Source organism: Impatiens glandulifera, chromosome 2 (assembly GCF_907164915.1).
Source record: "Impatiens glandulifera chromosome 2, dImpGla2.1, whole genome shotgun sequence".
In the NCBI taxonomy this organism is placed as follows: Eukaryota; Viridiplantae; Streptophyta; class Magnoliopsida; order Ericales; family Balsaminaceae; genus Impatiens; species Impatiens glandulifera.
This window is the reverse complement of record NC_061863.1, coordinates 61,194,262-61,211,722: the sequence shown is the minus strand read 5'-3', so window position 1 is coordinate 61,211,722 and position 17,461 is coordinate 61,194,262. Positions and strand designations below refer to the sequence as shown.

Genomic DNA, 17,461 nt, shown 5'->3' with positions numbered 1-17,461 from the left:
ATCTCACACTGAATACAAAAAAGAAAGTAGCACAAATTAAAGAGATGAATGCAATTAATTAGGTCATGAAAACATGAAAGGTGGATCATTCCTTGCAACTCAAAGAGGGTAGCCAGGCCATGGTGCAGATGGATAGATAAGATCATTAGGAGGAGGAGGAGGAGGCGGTATCCCTCCACATGAAGACCATTCTCCTCCTATAATGCTGTTGTTAATTGTTCCCTGCAACATTATAAATATAATGTCAAATTAATAACAATTTCTTATTAAGACAAAGTGTCCCGCAAGCAATGTTATATATGTCATATATACCTGCTGCTGCTGCTGCTGCATGCTTGCTAAAGTGTCCATTTCTGGTGAGTTGAAGTCCAACAGCATACTTGCCGCTGATAGCTTCATAGAAAGGAACTGATCCATCCAGAGAAACATTAATTATATATTTGCTGCATGCATATGCATGCATGAAGAATATATAATGAATGGAATTACCTCAATTTGATTCTGTAGTGAACGAACATAATTGATAATCACATCCAACATCACTGCCATCCCCATTGTCTGTACATATATAGATTCATTATCAATATTATATATATCCTCCCAATTATAATTAATTATATATATACCTTATAACATCCTGGAACAAGATCTTGTAGTGACCTCAACTTTTCGTTTATCTTCTCCCTTCTTTGCTAATCTCAACAATAATTAATTAATCAAAACAAATTAGTTAATTAATTTGATCATCACATATATATTAGTCCCATAACATATATATATATATATATAATGAATTTACCCTTTCGGCCAAACTGTGACTGTCTGTAGCTTGACCTCTCTTTGCCCTCACATGAACAACTTCTTTAGGTTTCTCATCATTCTCGCAACCCCTCTTTCTCTTATTCCCACCAATGCCCGCAGTCTGCACCTGCAGTTACATACATCATCTTAATTAATATTGGGTATGTACATAATGCATGCATGCATGCCTGCCTAATCTACATTAATGAATAAATTACATATTTTGGTGTCTTATAATTAGACTTGTTGACTATGGGAATTGCTTCGGTTCCAATATTAGGAAAGGAAGGATGATCATCATGAGGAGCGAGTACTACTGGATCGTAGAAAGATCCGTTGATCATGTGGAAATTATAAGAGTCCAGATGGAAATTAGCCGCCAAAGGCTGGTGATGATCATCATGAATATAATTTGAGTTGAAACCTTGGAGGTTTCCAATTAAAAGTTCCATGTTTGGAGGAGGACAGCTGATCATCATCTCATCATCTCTTGTAATGATCACTTCATCCATCAGAGAAGTTAAAGATGCATATATGAAGATGAAAGCAAAGTTGATCATGATGATATATAAGTAGAGAAATGATCAGTTGTTTGTTTCATCATTAATAGCTGAGTTGAAATTCTTGGAGTTTAATTTAATTTCATCTCATAAATGAGAAACAGGCTAGATAGCTAGATAGCTAGATAGATAGGCTTCCTTTTCCCCCATTGCACATAAAATTGAATTGAAGAGGGTAGGTACATATTTGAGGTAACTTTAATTAGGTGGACAAAAGTCAGTTGTGAATTAATCAGAGATCCCTCCCTAGCTAATTTTTATTTCTACTTTCATTAGTATCTTATTTGTCTCCATTTCCTCTTTAGATCGATGATCATTAATTCTATCACTCAATCTATCCTAATATAAGTTTGATGATCAGTTTATAATTCAAACTTCCCCCATTTTCTCACCTCTTCTTATATTAATAGTTGGACCAACATGAGGCAACTGTGTATGGGAGGGCGGCTACCTAATTTTGTTTTGATGGGTGCTTTGGAGTTTTGAGGAATATGAATATATATTTGATAGTGTTGAATTTCTTGGACAATACATTGCCATTTATGGCTTGCTTATTCAATTCTCAATGTACCCATTCCATTCTTCTTCTTCAATTGCCCAAAATTAGTTACAAACCTACCCTTCTTCAGCACTTTCTTGGTTGGGCGGTTTCTTTTTTGGGCTGACTTCATTCAAGCACATCAAAGATTTATTATTATTTTATTGGGAGAGTTCTCATTTTGATACAACTGTCAATGAATAGATAGCATGAGATTGTGTGAGATGATGACATTTATCCCTAGTTTCTTAAGCCCATAAATCATTCATTTCATTTGTGTGAGCCTCTTTCATTCCCTACCACAATTATAAGGGATTACTAACATGATATTTAATCAACTAAATTATATAACTTTTATTAACTTATGATACAAAATTATTATATTTCTTCAATTCATCTTAAAATATACAAGGGAAACAAAAAAATAAAATTATTTTTTGCTTAGAATATCCTAACCTCAGGTCTCTATGATCTAGATAATCATCACTCCCCATTGTAAATTACACATAATTTAATGTGAGCTTTTATAAAAACACATATCATTCCCTCTTTCAACATGGAATTCAATAATTCATTTTTGAGTATTGGAGCAGCATCAAATATTTGCCTCCATCTGACAAAGATGCTCTGAAATAACACATGAAAGTATAGCAATGATCTTATATCATGCTAATTGGATGAAAAATCCTCAACAATTGTCCATAGAATCTTCTTCATTAACACATGCATTAGTAGCTAGTTATTACTTATACCTCATCCTCATAGAAAAAGGAGGTTCCCAAGCACCAATCTCCTGTGTTCTGAAAAAAATTTAACAAGTATCATTGGCAAGTGCTCTTTCTTCGTCAATGTCATTTACTATATTTGCAGTCATTCTAACTCTCACATATATCAACATCTAACTTCAACAAAAAAAACAATTAAGTACATTTTTTTCTTTCTAAATAAGCTAGTTAATTTACCCACATATGGCGTGATGTTCACCTCAGTGGGAATGTGTGCCATCATATAAGAGGGGTAGATGTGAACCTATTGATTGGCAGTGAAAGGGAATTCATGAAAGTACAAACTAAAGCCATTTCACATCAATCACAAGAAGTTGATGTTTCTTCTCCTAAGCCCGGATCATTATCTACACTTTGGATAGTCTCTGAAGAGATGTGTAAAATGACCCCACCTCCACATGAATGAGGATAATCCTCAGGAGAAGCACTATCAAAAGGGAATAAAGGAATTCCTTTGCTTTCTGCATTTCTCATCAATCAAGTCTAGTGAACTACCTGTGCCTAGCTAGGCCTATTCATTTCACTTTTTTTCAATGAAATCAACATACATCTAATGTTTATCTCCACCACATATCCTAATTTCATAGATAAAAGAAGATGCAAAAACGGCATGGAGTTGCACCAAAGCACCACTAATGGAGGGGTTGCCAGTCCTGTCCCTGTCCTGGATGATCGATCGATCGATAAGGGAAGCCAGCCCCCCTCCCTGAATCTTGTAACAGTGAAAGGAATGGCCTTATCTACAAAGCACAGCCACTATACTCCTCTTCCCAATAACTAAGATTCTTATTCTCTCTCATTTTGCATTTGCCTCTTTCTCAAAGTACCCTTTTCCCCAAACCCTATAGCCTATAGGGGGGATATCATCACCCACTGTTTCTCACTTCTTCAAGCTTTAGCATACTTATTTTTTTATAGAGACAGTTTTGGCTGTTAATATTCAACACTTATTCTAATACAATTTAGATAACTCAATCCAGAATATATTCTCTCCAATCAAATACATTTCCCCAGATTAGTAAAAGAAACTACATCTATCCAAAACAATTAAGATCTAAAACTCGATACAAAACCAAGAGTTCTAGAAATAATACCTTTGAAATTCTTCTCTCTCCTTGTGAATGCTGAGACATTTCAGCTATAATATAGCATTATGAGAGAAAATAAAATATATGATAAGGCTTTTTACTTCAATCAACTCAGTATTTTTTGCTCAAAATTTTACTACAAAAACAACTTTTAAAACTTGCTTTCAAATAAATTAAATGCATTCAATTTGCAACAATATTAACTACGTACAAACACCAATATTATTAATATAAATTATATGTATTGCATGTGATTCCAAAGTGAGAAGGGATGACCGGTGCTTGTGAATGGAAAAAAGAATAAGAGTAGCGGTCATGGAACACGTGGCATATAAAATGAGGAATCTATGAAAAAAGTAATACTGGAAGGAATAACAACTAGCATTACTTTTAACTCCTTTCTTCCCCTCCCTGGATCATTCTTAGTTGTTTCCTTCCTTTCAATCTATGATGATGTCATCCCAACTCTGTGATTGTCATCTTAATTGCTTTAATGATTTGCCAATCTAGGATGACCAAAAACCTTTTTATGGGACCAACCAGCAATAACCCGTTTCATTTCATAATGCTATCTAACACTCATAATAGCTTGTGTGAATATGACATCTCAGCTTCAACAATAAGATGCTAACTTTAAGCATAATAAAAAATAAACCACAAGTCAATTTTACCCTTTTATTTATTTGTGAGAGATTTAATTTTATATATAACCAAATTACGTGGTGATTTCTAACATGTTATTGAATTATATGTGGGTCTTCTTAAGTGACTTATGAAATAAATAAATTAGTAAACTAATTGGTTTGTTTTCCAGGAACAAGGGGTTAATTAGTGGGTAAGCATCTATATAGTGCTCCAAAAGAAGTAGGGGCCCTCCCCACATAAATTTTGCAACCCCAAAGAATATGCCTATAGAAAGGCACTTTACTAGATTTCCAATAACCCAAGATCTAAATACATTGTACAGTGTGACAAAAACATATAAAGGAAAATTCAATCCTTCATAACTATGAACAAAAATCATAAACTTCCATCTCGGAAATTTCTTTTATTCCTTTTTCTACCTTTGAATTATACTTTTTTACTTCAAGACCCCCTTAACATAAAAAAACAAAAAACTAGTCTTACTTGGAAGAAGGGTTGCCTATAAATCTCCACTTGGCTTTTGTTTCATTTTCATTGCTTCTTCTCCCCTGTAAAACATTTAAGAATAATAACTTCAGTGCTAATACAATAGAAAACGTTATGACAATTGTTTCTGATCCAAAATGGGAAGAGTTCGAACTGAGAAGGGGGCCATGGACTCTTGAGGAAGACACTCTTCTCACCCATTTCATAGCTTGCCATGGTGAAGGCCGTTGGAATCTGCTAGCAAAATCTGCAGGTTCTCATCGAAACAAAACAAAATACTTTAGTAGCTTTGAGTTTAAATCTGTTTCTATTTTTCTTTTTATAAACTCTTTTTCCCTTCAACTTCTTTAGGGTTGAAAAGAACTGGTAAGAGTTGTAGGTTAAGATGGTTGAATTATTTAAAGCCAGACATTAAGCGTGGAAATCTCACTCCGAAGGAACAACTTTTGATTCTTGACCAACACTCCAAGCTGGGCAACAGGTAAGCACAATATTGTACTATTAATTAAGAGATGGGCGAGACTTCAAAATTTCACTTCTTTTGCCTTATCTGGATTTCAGATGGTCGAAGATTGCACAACAATTGCCAGGGAGGACGGATAATGAGATAAAGAATTATTGGAGAACAAGGGTGCAAAAACAAGCACGCCAACTTAAGATGGAGTCAAACAGCAAGATTTTTATGGATACTGTTCAGTGTGTTTGGATGCCCAGATTGCTTGAGAAAATGGTACAAACATCTTCAACTTCCCCTCCATCCACCATCTCTACACCACCGAACGCCATGGGAATGCAGCAAATTTCCCTACATGCCTCTTTGATGCCAAATAAGCAGACTCCTCCTTTGGCATTCTTACCTGCACATGAATGTGGAGACACCAACTTAATCCCGATGGATAGAAGCCATACTGTGTGCTCTTTTCAAACTATGCCTGAAATCTGTGAGCAACCAGGAAGTTCAGCTTTTGAATATGGCAGCAAAATTGACTGCGGCAATTTACTACCAGAAGAATGTTTACAAGTAGACATAAGCAGCTATGACATGGAGGTACTTGACATAGGTGCCACATCAATTGTAGGGCCTTGGGAGTTTTCATTGTTGAACAACCACCAAGTGTCAGACACAAGTTGGGTGGGCGATGACATGGTTGGTGCATCATGGGGTGTGGATGAACTGTGGCAATTCAGGAATTAATCAGTGGGATTTCTGAAAGTTGGCTCAGTGAACATCAGATTCTGTCAACTATAGTTGCTGATAATTAGTTGGAAGATTTTGAACCTATCTATCAACCAAAAGGAACTTTGTCGTTGATTTGAGTAGGGAGACATAATATTTTGTATCTTTGTCGATCCATCTTTGTAAGTCGCATATTATCAATTAGCGACAATAATATTTCTTCTGTGAGTAGTTCTTCTTCATTTTCTTTCCCTGTTGTCTTAATTCCTGATAGAAACATCAGAGAATCTGATCAATAAAAAAAAGAAAAGGAAAAAATACTTAAGCTATTAATAGATCTTGAAGTTAATGTGAAGAGAACCATTTCACACATGAGGAAAAGCTTCACTATTAGGAAGGATGAAAGGCACAACTTCCTAGCCATCTATAACAACTATAATTATCTCTACTTTATTTGATGTGATGAAAAGGACTATCTGATAATGTGTTGTCCACTAGCCACATTAATCATTTTGATATGATTACCAAGTTTGCTCCATAATCAGAGGACTAGATAGGGACTAGGAGTATAGCATATGATTGATTCCATGCACTAAAGCAGATAAGTGCAACATGTTTTTAGCAATAATCAATCTTCATTTTATTCATCCTTTTGCGAGCATCAAATATCATAATTGAGACAGTAGACAAGTGTCGCCTCCCTAAAACCCCCCCAAGAAAATCAGAAGAATCAAATGAATGCATTAAAAAAAATAAAGTGGAACTCAACTATATATTTATAATGACCAGAACATATTCTGCCATAAAGTCACATCAGCTAGCTTATCCTAGATAGTTGAACTTTCTAAGTTTCTATGTGATGTAACATGTAAGGAGTAGAAGCAATAAAATACATTTGTATTTTAAATGCTTATGGACTTGATATCAAGCATAAATCAGATCCAAGACATGTTTTCAATATAACTTCCAACTTTCCATGCACAAAACTAGGACTTCCATTTTTAATAAGATGGTGGACTTTAGTTGTTGCCCTTCGCTTCCAGTACACATTCCTGTTGCATGAGTTCAGTAAATACACTAATGGTGGAATAGCATATTTGAAATAACAATCATGCAAAAAATCAACGAAAATAGTTAGTATACAACATTCGTTTGGAAGTTCTGTCCAGAGTCTCATAATACAATTTTTTTTGGTAACTGGTTATCCTCATTCCACAACCTGTGGCACGAACATCATAGAAATCACATCTCTCAATTATGGATTTGGATGCAACTGATTAATACTTCATCTTCATTAATAAACATGCAAAGAAAAATGAGGAAGGCCAATCCACGTCATCATACTGCATATTGTGTGCAAGGCATGTCTGAAGTGTGCAACATTTAAGAAACAATATAGAAGTTACCAACTTCCAATGTAGAGATTGTAGAATCGAATAAATTGTAAGTAGAACTTAAGACATGTGGATGCAATTACCCAACAATAGCCCTTTCTTGCAAAAAAAATGCATTTTTTCTTTTAATTTGCACCTTAGTTCAAAGATAAGTTAGCACTTCATTTGTTCAAGAAATCTTCAACAGCAGTTGAAAAACATGAAAAAATAAATATTCCTGTTTAAACCATAACAATGTTCTAGTACTGTCTTCTTCTTATCTTCAAAGATCTTTACCCATGACTCAATCAATATTTTTCTGCAGCTATTGACTTGTATTTCACAAATATAAATAATATGATGAATCATTATTAATACAATGCTAATTACTTTAGAAAAATCAACATCAATCACCAATTCACCATATAGAAGAAATAACCACATACTAGTAACTTAATTGATTGACACATCATTAACTAAGATCCTACTCTCAGGAAGAGTTTCATTTACGAATAAGATTACTGCAGAACCCTAAAATCAAGATTACAGCTACAGTCTACAACTATTTGCATCTCTATAGAATACAAGTCAAAAGCAACAATCAGGACCTCTCCTTCAATTTGATTAAGATTAAGTAAAATGGAATTGAAAGTGTAGTGAAATGATTAAATAGACTAGCAAATAATAAATAAATAAATAATATTAAAATTCGAGAACGAAGAAAGCATTTCAAGTAAAGAGCACTAACATTTTAAGAATTTACGTCATCCGCTGGAAAATAGGACAACGTGTTTGCTGGATAGCCGCCAAGAGTGGAAGAAGACTCAATCGAGCATTATGGACATGATTTGTCAGCCGATACATGCAAAATGTATCTTTATCTTTTGAAAGAAGACGAGAAAGGATGGATAAATGCACAATACTAGGGCCCTCAGCAACTCAAGATCAAGATTCGATGAACTTGGCAGTGCGCAATGGAGTGACGACGTCGTCTACAAAAGGTATTGCGCTGATTCGCTCGTCCTAGCCGATTCTTATGAACAAGTTCAAACCTCTTTGCCGATGTTCTTCTACCGTTATTTCTATCTCCCTCCACAGCCCTGTTTTATTCATTTTAAGAAAAATAAAGTATTGAAACGTTAGTATATATTTTTATTATCAAATAATGAAGGAGGATAAAAAAGAACTAGCATTTTTCCGTGCATTTGCACGAGTATTAATATAAAAATCGTGAAAAAAAATTACGGATAACATTTTTTATTTTATTTTTAACCGTTTTAAGTTTATGGGTGGGTCAACCCACAATCCGACCCAAGTATCCATTTACTCAACACCTATATAGATTAGTTAGTTAAAAAGTTGAATTTATATTAATATTAAAACGTCCCGCGTTTATCAAATTTGGTGTTGAATTTAAAATATAAAGTCTTTGTAGCCTAGTTGGTTAAAGAGTTTTAACCGTTTTGTTAGGTTGCAATTCGAAACATACCTCTAGCATTTTTAATTTTATTTTTAACCGTTTTAAATTTAAAAATGGGTCAACCCACAATCCGACCCAAGTATCCAAATTAACCACAGCTCTCGACCCGCCAATCCGGACATTTTAAAAATTAAGCATCATTATATATATATAGATTAGTTAGTTAAAAAGTTGAACTTATATTAATATTAAAACGCCCCGCGTTTATCAAATTTGGTGTTGAATTTAAAATATAAAGTCTTTGTAGCCTAGTTGGTTAAAGAGTTGTACATGTTTTGTTAGGTTGTAAGTTCGAAACATACTTCTAGCATTTTTAATTTTATTTTTAACCGTTTTAAATTTAAAAACGGGTCAACCCACAATCCGACCCAAGTATCCAAATTAACCACAGCTCTCGACCCGCCAATCCGGACACTTTAAAAATTAAGCATCATTATATATATATAGATTAGTTAGTTAAAAAGTTGAACTTATATTAATATTAAAACGTCCCGCGTTTATCAAATTTGGTGTTGAATTTAAAATATAAAGTCTTTGTAGCTTAGTTGGTTAAAGAGTTGTACTTGTTTTGTTAGGTTGCAAGTTCGAAACATACCTCTAGCATTTTTAATTTTATTTTTAACCGTTTTAAATTTAAAAACGGGTCAACCCACAATCCGACCCAAGTATCCAAATTAACCACAGCTCTCGACCCGCCAATCCGGACACTTTAAAAATTAAGCATCATTATATATATATATATAGATTAGTTAGTTAAAAAGTTGAACTTATATTAATATTAAAACGTCCCGCGTTTATCAAATTTGGTGTTGAATTTAAAATATAAAGTCTTTGTAGCCTAGTTGGTTAAAGAGTTGTACTTGTTTTGTTAGGTTGCAAGTTCGAAACATACCTCTAGCATTTTTAATTTTATTTTTAATCGTTTTAAATTTAAAAACGGGTCAACCCACAATCCGACCCAAGTATCCAAATTAACCACAGCTCTCGACCCGCCAATCCGGACACTTTAAAAATTAAGCATCATTATATATATATAGATTAGTTAGTTAAAAAGTTGAACTTATATTAATATTAAAACGTCCCGCGTTTATCAAATTTGGTGTTGAATTTAAAATATAAAGTCTTTGTAGCCTAGTTGGTTAAAGAGTTGTACTTGTTTTGTTAGGTTGCAAGTTCGAAACATACCTCTAGCATTTTTAATTTTATTTTTAACCGTTTTAAATTTAAAAACGGGTCAACCCACAATCCGACCCAAGTATCTAAATTAACCACAGCTCTCGACCCGCCAATCCGGACACTTTAAAAATTAGGCATCAATATATATATATATAGATTACTTAGTTAAAAAGTTGAACTTATATTAATATTAAAACGTCCCGCGTTTATCAAATTTGGTGTTGAATTTAACATATAAAGTCTTTGTAGCCTAGTTGGTTAAAGAGTTGTACTTGTTTTGTTAGGTTGCAAGTTCGAAACATACCTCTAGCATTTTTAATTTTAACCGTTTTAAATTTAAAAACCGGTCAACCCACAATCCGACCCAAGTATCCAAATTAACCACAGCTCTCGACCCGCCAATCCGGACACTTTAAAAATTAAGCATCATTATATATATATAGATGAGAGAAGAAATAACGTGAAATTATAATTGGTTGAAAAAAAAATTATTCTATTCCTTTCCAAATTCATTCTCAATTATTTTTAATATTTGTATAAATATGCGTGAACAATATATAACATAACAATGTCACTGAAAACTTATTTGAATTCATATTTCATATCAAATCTTATTTTAAATATAAAAATATTTTTAAATTCAATTTAGTTAAGTGGCAATATGCAAAATAATAATAATAATAATCTCAACCAATTTATATTTCATTAATAACATAATCATAAAACAATACAAGAGATCTCTTTGTTCCCAACCCAATTACAATAAAAATCAATTAAATTTTTTATTTATTTTTCTAAAGATAGCTGTGGTCTAAGCTATCACTTTATGGATGAGTCACGAACCATTTTTAAAATTTGATGAACAAATTTTGGGTGACTTGATACAAATTTGACTAAAAAATAGTCGGCTAAATATCAAAGTTATAAGTCTGGTTAGCTCATAAAAATTGACAAACACGTCAGCACAAATTTGGTTGAATAATTCCCAAATTACACATTCCATAATAATTTTACATAAAAAAATCTGGAAAGACTATGACAGCATAGGACAATATGCAGATAACAAAAGATATATTGTAAATAGAGCAGTATTTAAGAACTGGTTAGTCGGGTTGGATTTTATTTGCAAATAAATTTAAAAAACTCACTATTCAATCTTAATTTTACCATTTAATATATCATTTAAATGATCAACTAAAAGTATATTTTATTATATATTTATACCTTTATATATTTTTTATTCAAATTCACTTTTAATATCTTAAGCCAAACAAAAATATTCCAGTCACATATTATTTTACTACACAAAAAAATCTTCTTTTAGTGTTTGTGTTATATAACTTTGAATTGTTTAGTAAAAATAAAATAATATTGAATTATTTTTTTTATATATTTTAGTATATAATATTGATAAAAAAAAAATTAACATAAAATAAAATATAATATTTTGTTAGGTTATACAACTATAAAAATATTTTGACATTGACAGTATATTTATGTTATTTAGTTGAGACATATCAAAGGTTTATTTGAGCATTTTATAAAGTTGGAGTCTTTATTTTGAAAGAATAGTTTTTAATCTCAAATATATATCAATTAAGGTTTCAAGGACCAAATACTATATAAACTCGTGATAATCTTATATTTTCATTATTTGTATGTAATTTATGTTATATTAATATTATATTACCATAGTTTCTTATATGATTTAAAAAAATGGTTATATTTCAATTAAATTTATATTTATTAATATATTTTATTTTAATTTGAATTACAAATGAGTAATATTTTGTTTGTCTGACTTCTCATTATTTTCCAATTTTAATTAGTATAAAATTGTAGTTGAATTTTACAAACAAAATTTGAGATGATAAGAAAATATAATTTATTAAGTTGTATGAGACACTAATTAAAATATGTATTCAATTAATAAAGTAATTGAAGTGACTAAAATATCCAACATTACATGTTTTTGATTTTTTCAAAATTGTGGGGTATTCCTATATTAAAATAAAATAAATAAAATATAATTAGACAATGAATTACAAGTTATTTTATTAATATAATCACAATAGTATAATGAATATAATCTGAATTAATGAAAAAAAAAAAACTACATTGAGTCATCTTAGGGCTTTAATCATAATCAGAAGTTACGAGGACCGGAAACTTTGTATTTGCCGGCTGTTACTTGTGCTAACCCTAGTCCCGGAAAAAGATCCTGCATGAATCAATGAACGAATGAACAATGGAGTAATTAGATTTAGATCAATGATCATACAACAAGTGATCAAGTTTAATTGATTGATTTTACTACTTACATCCAATTCCTTCTGCACAATCTTGCTTCGTTTCTTCGGCCTTTTGGGAGGCCGATGACCAACGATCGCCATGAAATCTTCTTCAATCTCACTATGTGATAAACAAATTGAGAATCTCTTCTTTCCTTTCTGTTTCTTCTCATCTTTGATTACCTTTTTTTCATCAACTTGAGACTTGCACACATCTACTTTCTTCGACCGCAAATTCCACGGCAGCCGCGATGAACTCGCATCTAACTGCACCACCACCGGCGGCGGCGGCTTCGAACATTCCTTCATAAACGCTAAATGCATCTCATTCGTAGCAAACTTCAAATCCGATATTATTTTCTCCCTCTCCGCACCGATACCTCCGTCTCCATCAATTCCGCCGCTGGATCTCAAACCGGAATCACCTGATCCAACCGCCGCCGGCAACAGCGACGGCGCCTTCTCAAAATATTTCGTCGTAGATGTCGATGCCGATTCTGATTCTCTCCCCCGATCAACGACGATGGATTGTATTTTAGCGATAGGTTTCCCCCTCTGGTTGAACGACCAAACAGGCCTCGAATTACCCCAAGTCAAACTCGGCGGAAGCATCATATTGTGAAGCTTCGATCTCGCCGGAGCCATCCGCACCTCTCCCTCTGGTTCTTTCTGTTGATTTTGATAAATTGTCATCATTTTCCGGCCGGCCGATCAGAGCAAACTTATTTAATGCTCAAATTAATGGGAACTTTTGGAAGAAGAAAGAAAGCTATGTATGTATGTATGTATATAGTATATACACCGCAATAGGGACGGAGAGGCAGTTTTAACGTCAAATCCATATCACAGAACCAAAAAAACGATAAATCTGGGCCTAAACTTTAAAGCCCGTTTTTAGGCCCATCAGGCTGGCATTAAAATTAGGTAGGCCGTTGGTCATATTTAAAGATTATTTTGAATTATATGGGTGAGATAATTTTAGTATGTATTTATTAAAAATTGCCATTTAATATATAGACGTAAACCAACTCAAATAAATTTACGTTGTCAAACGATTCTTTAAATAATACTGCGCTCTAAATTCTCTTTATTTATTCTTTTCAAACTAATGATTAACACTATTAATATATTGTTTAATTAAAAAAATAACATAAATCTTTTTAATATCATTTTACACAACTAGCATTAATTTTGCACAGATAAAAAAATATAATTTATTTATAAATATTTTAGATAAAATTAATATTATTCAAATTTAATTAATTTTAAATTAAAATTTTAGTTTATAAAAATTAAGTTTAGATTAAACTTAATGTTAACATATATTTTGACTTATCGTCACTCGCTTAACCCTCAATTCACTCTCATCCTATGACTCACACTTTTTATATGTATTTTTATCTTCTCGGAAAACCACCACTGATCATACTCTTGTGACTCACACTTTTTCATATGACTCTTTATCCACTCGGCAAACCACCCCACAAACCCTAATTTTGTGACTCGCATTTTTTCATATGTCTCTTTATCTCTTGACAAATCACTCACCAATCTTAATCGACTTCTCTTTTACTTTCAATTCAACAAATCAACAACCAATCTCAATTGATCACACACCTCTTATCCATCGTTAAAACCCAATCACTAACCCCCAACTAACCCTCATCTTGTGACTCACACTTTTTCATGTCTCTTTATCCCCTTATATGTCTCTTTATTCATTCGATAAACCATCCACTGACCATAATCTTGTGACTCACATTTTTTCATATGCCTCTTTATCTCATCGACAAACCATCTACTGACCATAATTTTGTGACTCACCAATCTTAGTTGACATCTATTTTACTGTCACTTGAACAAATCAACTATAAATCCCAATTGATCACAGACTTCTTATCCAACGTCAAACCAACCATTAACTCTCAATAGACAATCATCTTGTGAATCACACGTTTTCATATGCCTCTTTATCCCCTCCGCCGACAAACCACCCACCACCCGACCTCCATCTCGTGACTTCTTATTTTCAAATGCTCGTCAAACTAACCATTAATTTCGACCTCACACTCGATAAACCACCTACCATTATACCTCTATCTCGTGACCTCATACTTTAAAATGATTGTCAAATCAACACTAATTTCGACATCACACTCCACAAACCACCCACAACTTAACCTTTATCTCGTGACCTCACACTTTCAAATGATCGTCAAACCAACCACTAATTCCGACATCCCGCTTTCAGATGCCTTGTTTCCTTTATTTAAAAGTTGTGCCACCATATATTCTAATCAAAAAATTATTCTTGAAAATTTAAATTTGTATGTTTTGATATTTGAACTCTGGTCTTAAACATGAAATGTGAATCTTTTAATCACTATACCATTTGAGATTATTGAAATAATTTTATTATTTTGTGTATGTATATATTTTGTATTTAATATTTATTATTAATTAATTAATTTTAACCAAAAAATTAGAGAAAAATGTATAATAAAAAATATAAAATGTATTTATCTAAAATTGATGATGAAAAATAATATAATATAATTAGTTAGAAAGAAGAGGATGGTTGGCGGTTATTTTGTTTAACCCTAAGCCCGGAAAAACATACTGCATCATAACAAATGTACAACTAGTTAATATTTTGATGAAATAATTCAGATTATTATAATGTTGGTTTGTTTACCTACATCCAAATTTCCCAAAAATAACTTTTGGAAGAAAAACTAATTTAATTTTTCTTTGCTAAGAAAGCTATGTATGTGTAGTGTATTATATATATACCAAAAGAGTCTATTGTTTTCAAGTTTAAATTTGAATAAAGAGAGAGAAAAATAATAATGGTTGATGATTTTGAAATGATAATGATTATTTTTGATAAAAAACTTAAAGATTATTGATATATATAAATAAAATAAAAAAAATAATAATTTAAAATAGAAGGTATTTTAATATTTTGGTTAATAAAATGAGCAATGTGATTGGTGAAAAATGATTAATTGAAAAACTGATTTGATATTAAATTAAATAAAAAAATTTTACAAGAACGAATTAGGCCTTAGTAAAAGTCATATTGCAATAAAAGTAAGGTAGGGTTATTTTAAGGATTATTATTTAACTTTTTTACAGATATATTTTTGAATTATATGAGTAAGATTTAGTATGTATTTATAAAAATAGCTAATTAATATATATATATATATAAATATAATAATAATAATAATAATAATAACTCAAGACAAACAAAATCAAATATCTTTTCTAAGTTTTCAAACAATTCTTTAAATAACGCATTCTCGACTCTCTTTATTTTTCATTCATTAAAAACTATTAATATATTGTTTAATTAAAAAATAACTTAAATCTTTTTAATAACTAATATCATTTTACACATTTGTCAAAAACAATTTTAAAATAAACTTTAATGATGATTAAGTAGATTAATAGAAGTTAACCTTAATTAAACCCTTTAGTTATATTTTTTTTTCTTTCATAAAAACAGTTTTTAAATTTAATACATTCATTAATTTGGTTAAAATATATGAGAATTGAAGATGAACCCTACTTACTTAAGATGTTCAAAGTTCAAACGGCTATATCCGCGGATACCAACAAATAAAAATAATCCAATGTGGAACACCGACCAGGCACCACCATTTTACAGCTCGGCGGCCCCACAGTTTCACGTTCCTCTTTTTTCTCTTTCCAACACCATTTAAAACCGTCCAGACCCAAGAGAATTCCCAAACGAATCCTTTGAATATTCATCTTGTTTGCTAACATAATGCAGAGAAAGAGATTACCCATTTTCCAAAAGGTGTTCAATTTGAAGAAAGTTTCAATCTTGATAGCCAAAGTGAGAAAACCCATAATCAGGAAGCTCGTTATTCTGAAGAAATGGAGGAAATTGGAACTTGTTCGGCATTACAGCTCCTATGGCTATGGATACATCCAAGATCAAGAATATCAATACTCACCCCCTTCAAGCACCCGATCTCCTCTCATTCAATACGGGAGGAGACCCACATTCAAGAATAGAAAATTATTCAATAAACTTCATCATTCCCTGTTGTATTTCCTTAATTGTGTGTGCATGTTGGAGGATGAGAAGAAAATACAGAGTAGTGAGCTGATGAGAATTGAAAGCTTTGGTAATTCAATGGAAGAAACAAAAATGGTGGAGTTTACAGAAAGTGATGGGGGAGAAGACGAAGAAGAAGAAGAGGAAGAAGAAGAAGATGACTGGTTGTCTGTTGATGAAAGGGCTGAGAAGTTTATCCAGAGCTTCTATGATGAAATGAGGAGACAGAGGAAGGAAGCATTTTTGCAGATTACTGAATGAATTATCCAACGGCCATTCAGTTTTGCAGATTAATTTGAATATCTCCATAATATTTTTTTTAGAAATTTGTGGACAATTAAGCTATTTGTTTTTGTGAGTTTTTTTGTTTATTCTTTCCTTACTCCCAAGGGGGGAAAGGGGGTAGATTCTTGTTTATTATTTATTCTAATTTGTTGTTAATCAGTTTGGCATAAATAATAGTTCAGTGTGTCATATTTCAGTTTTTTTTTTGGGTTACTATTTAACCTTTTGAATTAAACTAGCTTAGCCTGTACAAGAAATATATAATGCATTGTAGAGTAGAATCAAATAAATTTATACAATCAAAACTCTATATATAATATTTACTTATTTACAACCTAATAAGAATATTGAAATAAGTGAAATGATTGATCTCCTAAGTTTGAATCCCGACGGGTCGACAAGTTTTGTGTCTGGTTAAATGCTTAAGTGTATTTACGGGCTATATGTTTAACTTACTTAAGTATGACCACATTTTTAGAGACTAAAGGGTCACGGAAAGCGTTTGCGCTTTGAATTTAAGCGGGAATATGGCCGTGGTATCATGCTAGTTTTCATTTAATTAAAAATAATAATTAGCCTATTTAAATTCAGGTCTATCTTATTTTACTGTAAACCACGTTATGATATGATCAATTTTTAATTATAACATATTTTAGGATTAAGGGTCTCAAATAACATTCACACTA

At 32.0% G+C, this 17,461-nt stretch overlaps 4 protein-coding genes across 5 annotated transcripts; 2 read left to right on the top strand and 2 right to left on the bottom strand.

Moving 5' to 3' along the window:
* Positions 1-66: 66 nt before the first annotated feature.
* LOC124925438 (transcription factor BEE 1-like) lies at positions 67-5,478 on the bottom strand. Of its 2 annotated transcripts, none has more exons than XM_047465437.1 (10): positions 5,334-5,478; positions 5,058-5,150; positions 4,901-4,965; positions 3,779-3,822; positions 2,652-2,699; positions 800-928; positions 627-692; positions 490-558; positions 313-408; positions 67-222 (listed from the first exon to the last, which is right to left on the bottom strand). In XM_047465437.1, exons 4-10 carry the CDS (start codon positions 3,815-3,817, stop codon positions 100-102), a joined length of 570 nt encoding a protein of 189 aa, XP_047321393.1. In that variant the 5' UTR covers positions 3,818-3,822; positions 4,901-4,965; positions 5,058-5,150; positions 5,334-5,478; the 3' UTR covers positions 67-99. The 2 variants fall into 2 exon arrangements, with proteins under 2 accessions (XP_047321393.1, XP_047321394.1); XM_047465438.1 differs by having other exon boundaries at positions 5,101-5,150.
* LOC124925441 (transcription factor MYB62) lies at positions 5,018-6,098 on the top strand. The gene is made up of 3 exons (XM_047465441.1): positions 5,018-5,156; positions 5,255-5,384; positions 5,465-6,098. Exons 1-3 carry the CDS (start codon positions 5,018-5,020, stop codon positions 6,096-6,098), a joined length of 903 nt encoding a protein of 300 aa, XP_047321397.1.
* Positions 6,099-12,223: 6,125 nt separating this feature from the next.
* LOC124925437 lies at positions 12,224-13,138 on the bottom strand. Its single transcript, XM_047465436.1, has 2 exons — positions 12,431-13,138; positions 12,224-12,330 (listed from the first exon to the last, which is right to left on the bottom strand). The coding sequence occupies exons 1-2, from the start codon at positions 13,094-13,096 to the stop codon at positions 12,256-12,258; spliced, it is 741 nt and encodes a 246-aa protein (XP_047321392.1). The 5' UTR covers positions 13,097-13,138; the 3' UTR covers positions 12,224-12,255.
* A 3,034-nt stretch (positions 13,139-16,172) lies between these two features.
* Positions 16,173-16,971, top strand: LOC124925439 (leiomodin-2). The gene has a single exon (XM_047465439.1). The coding sequence runs from the start codon at positions 16,194-16,196 to the stop codon at positions 16,749-16,751; it is 558 nt and encodes a 185-aa protein (XP_047321395.1). The 5' UTR covers positions 16,173-16,193; the 3' UTR covers positions 16,752-16,971.
* Positions 16,972-17,461: the final 490 nt, after the last annotated feature.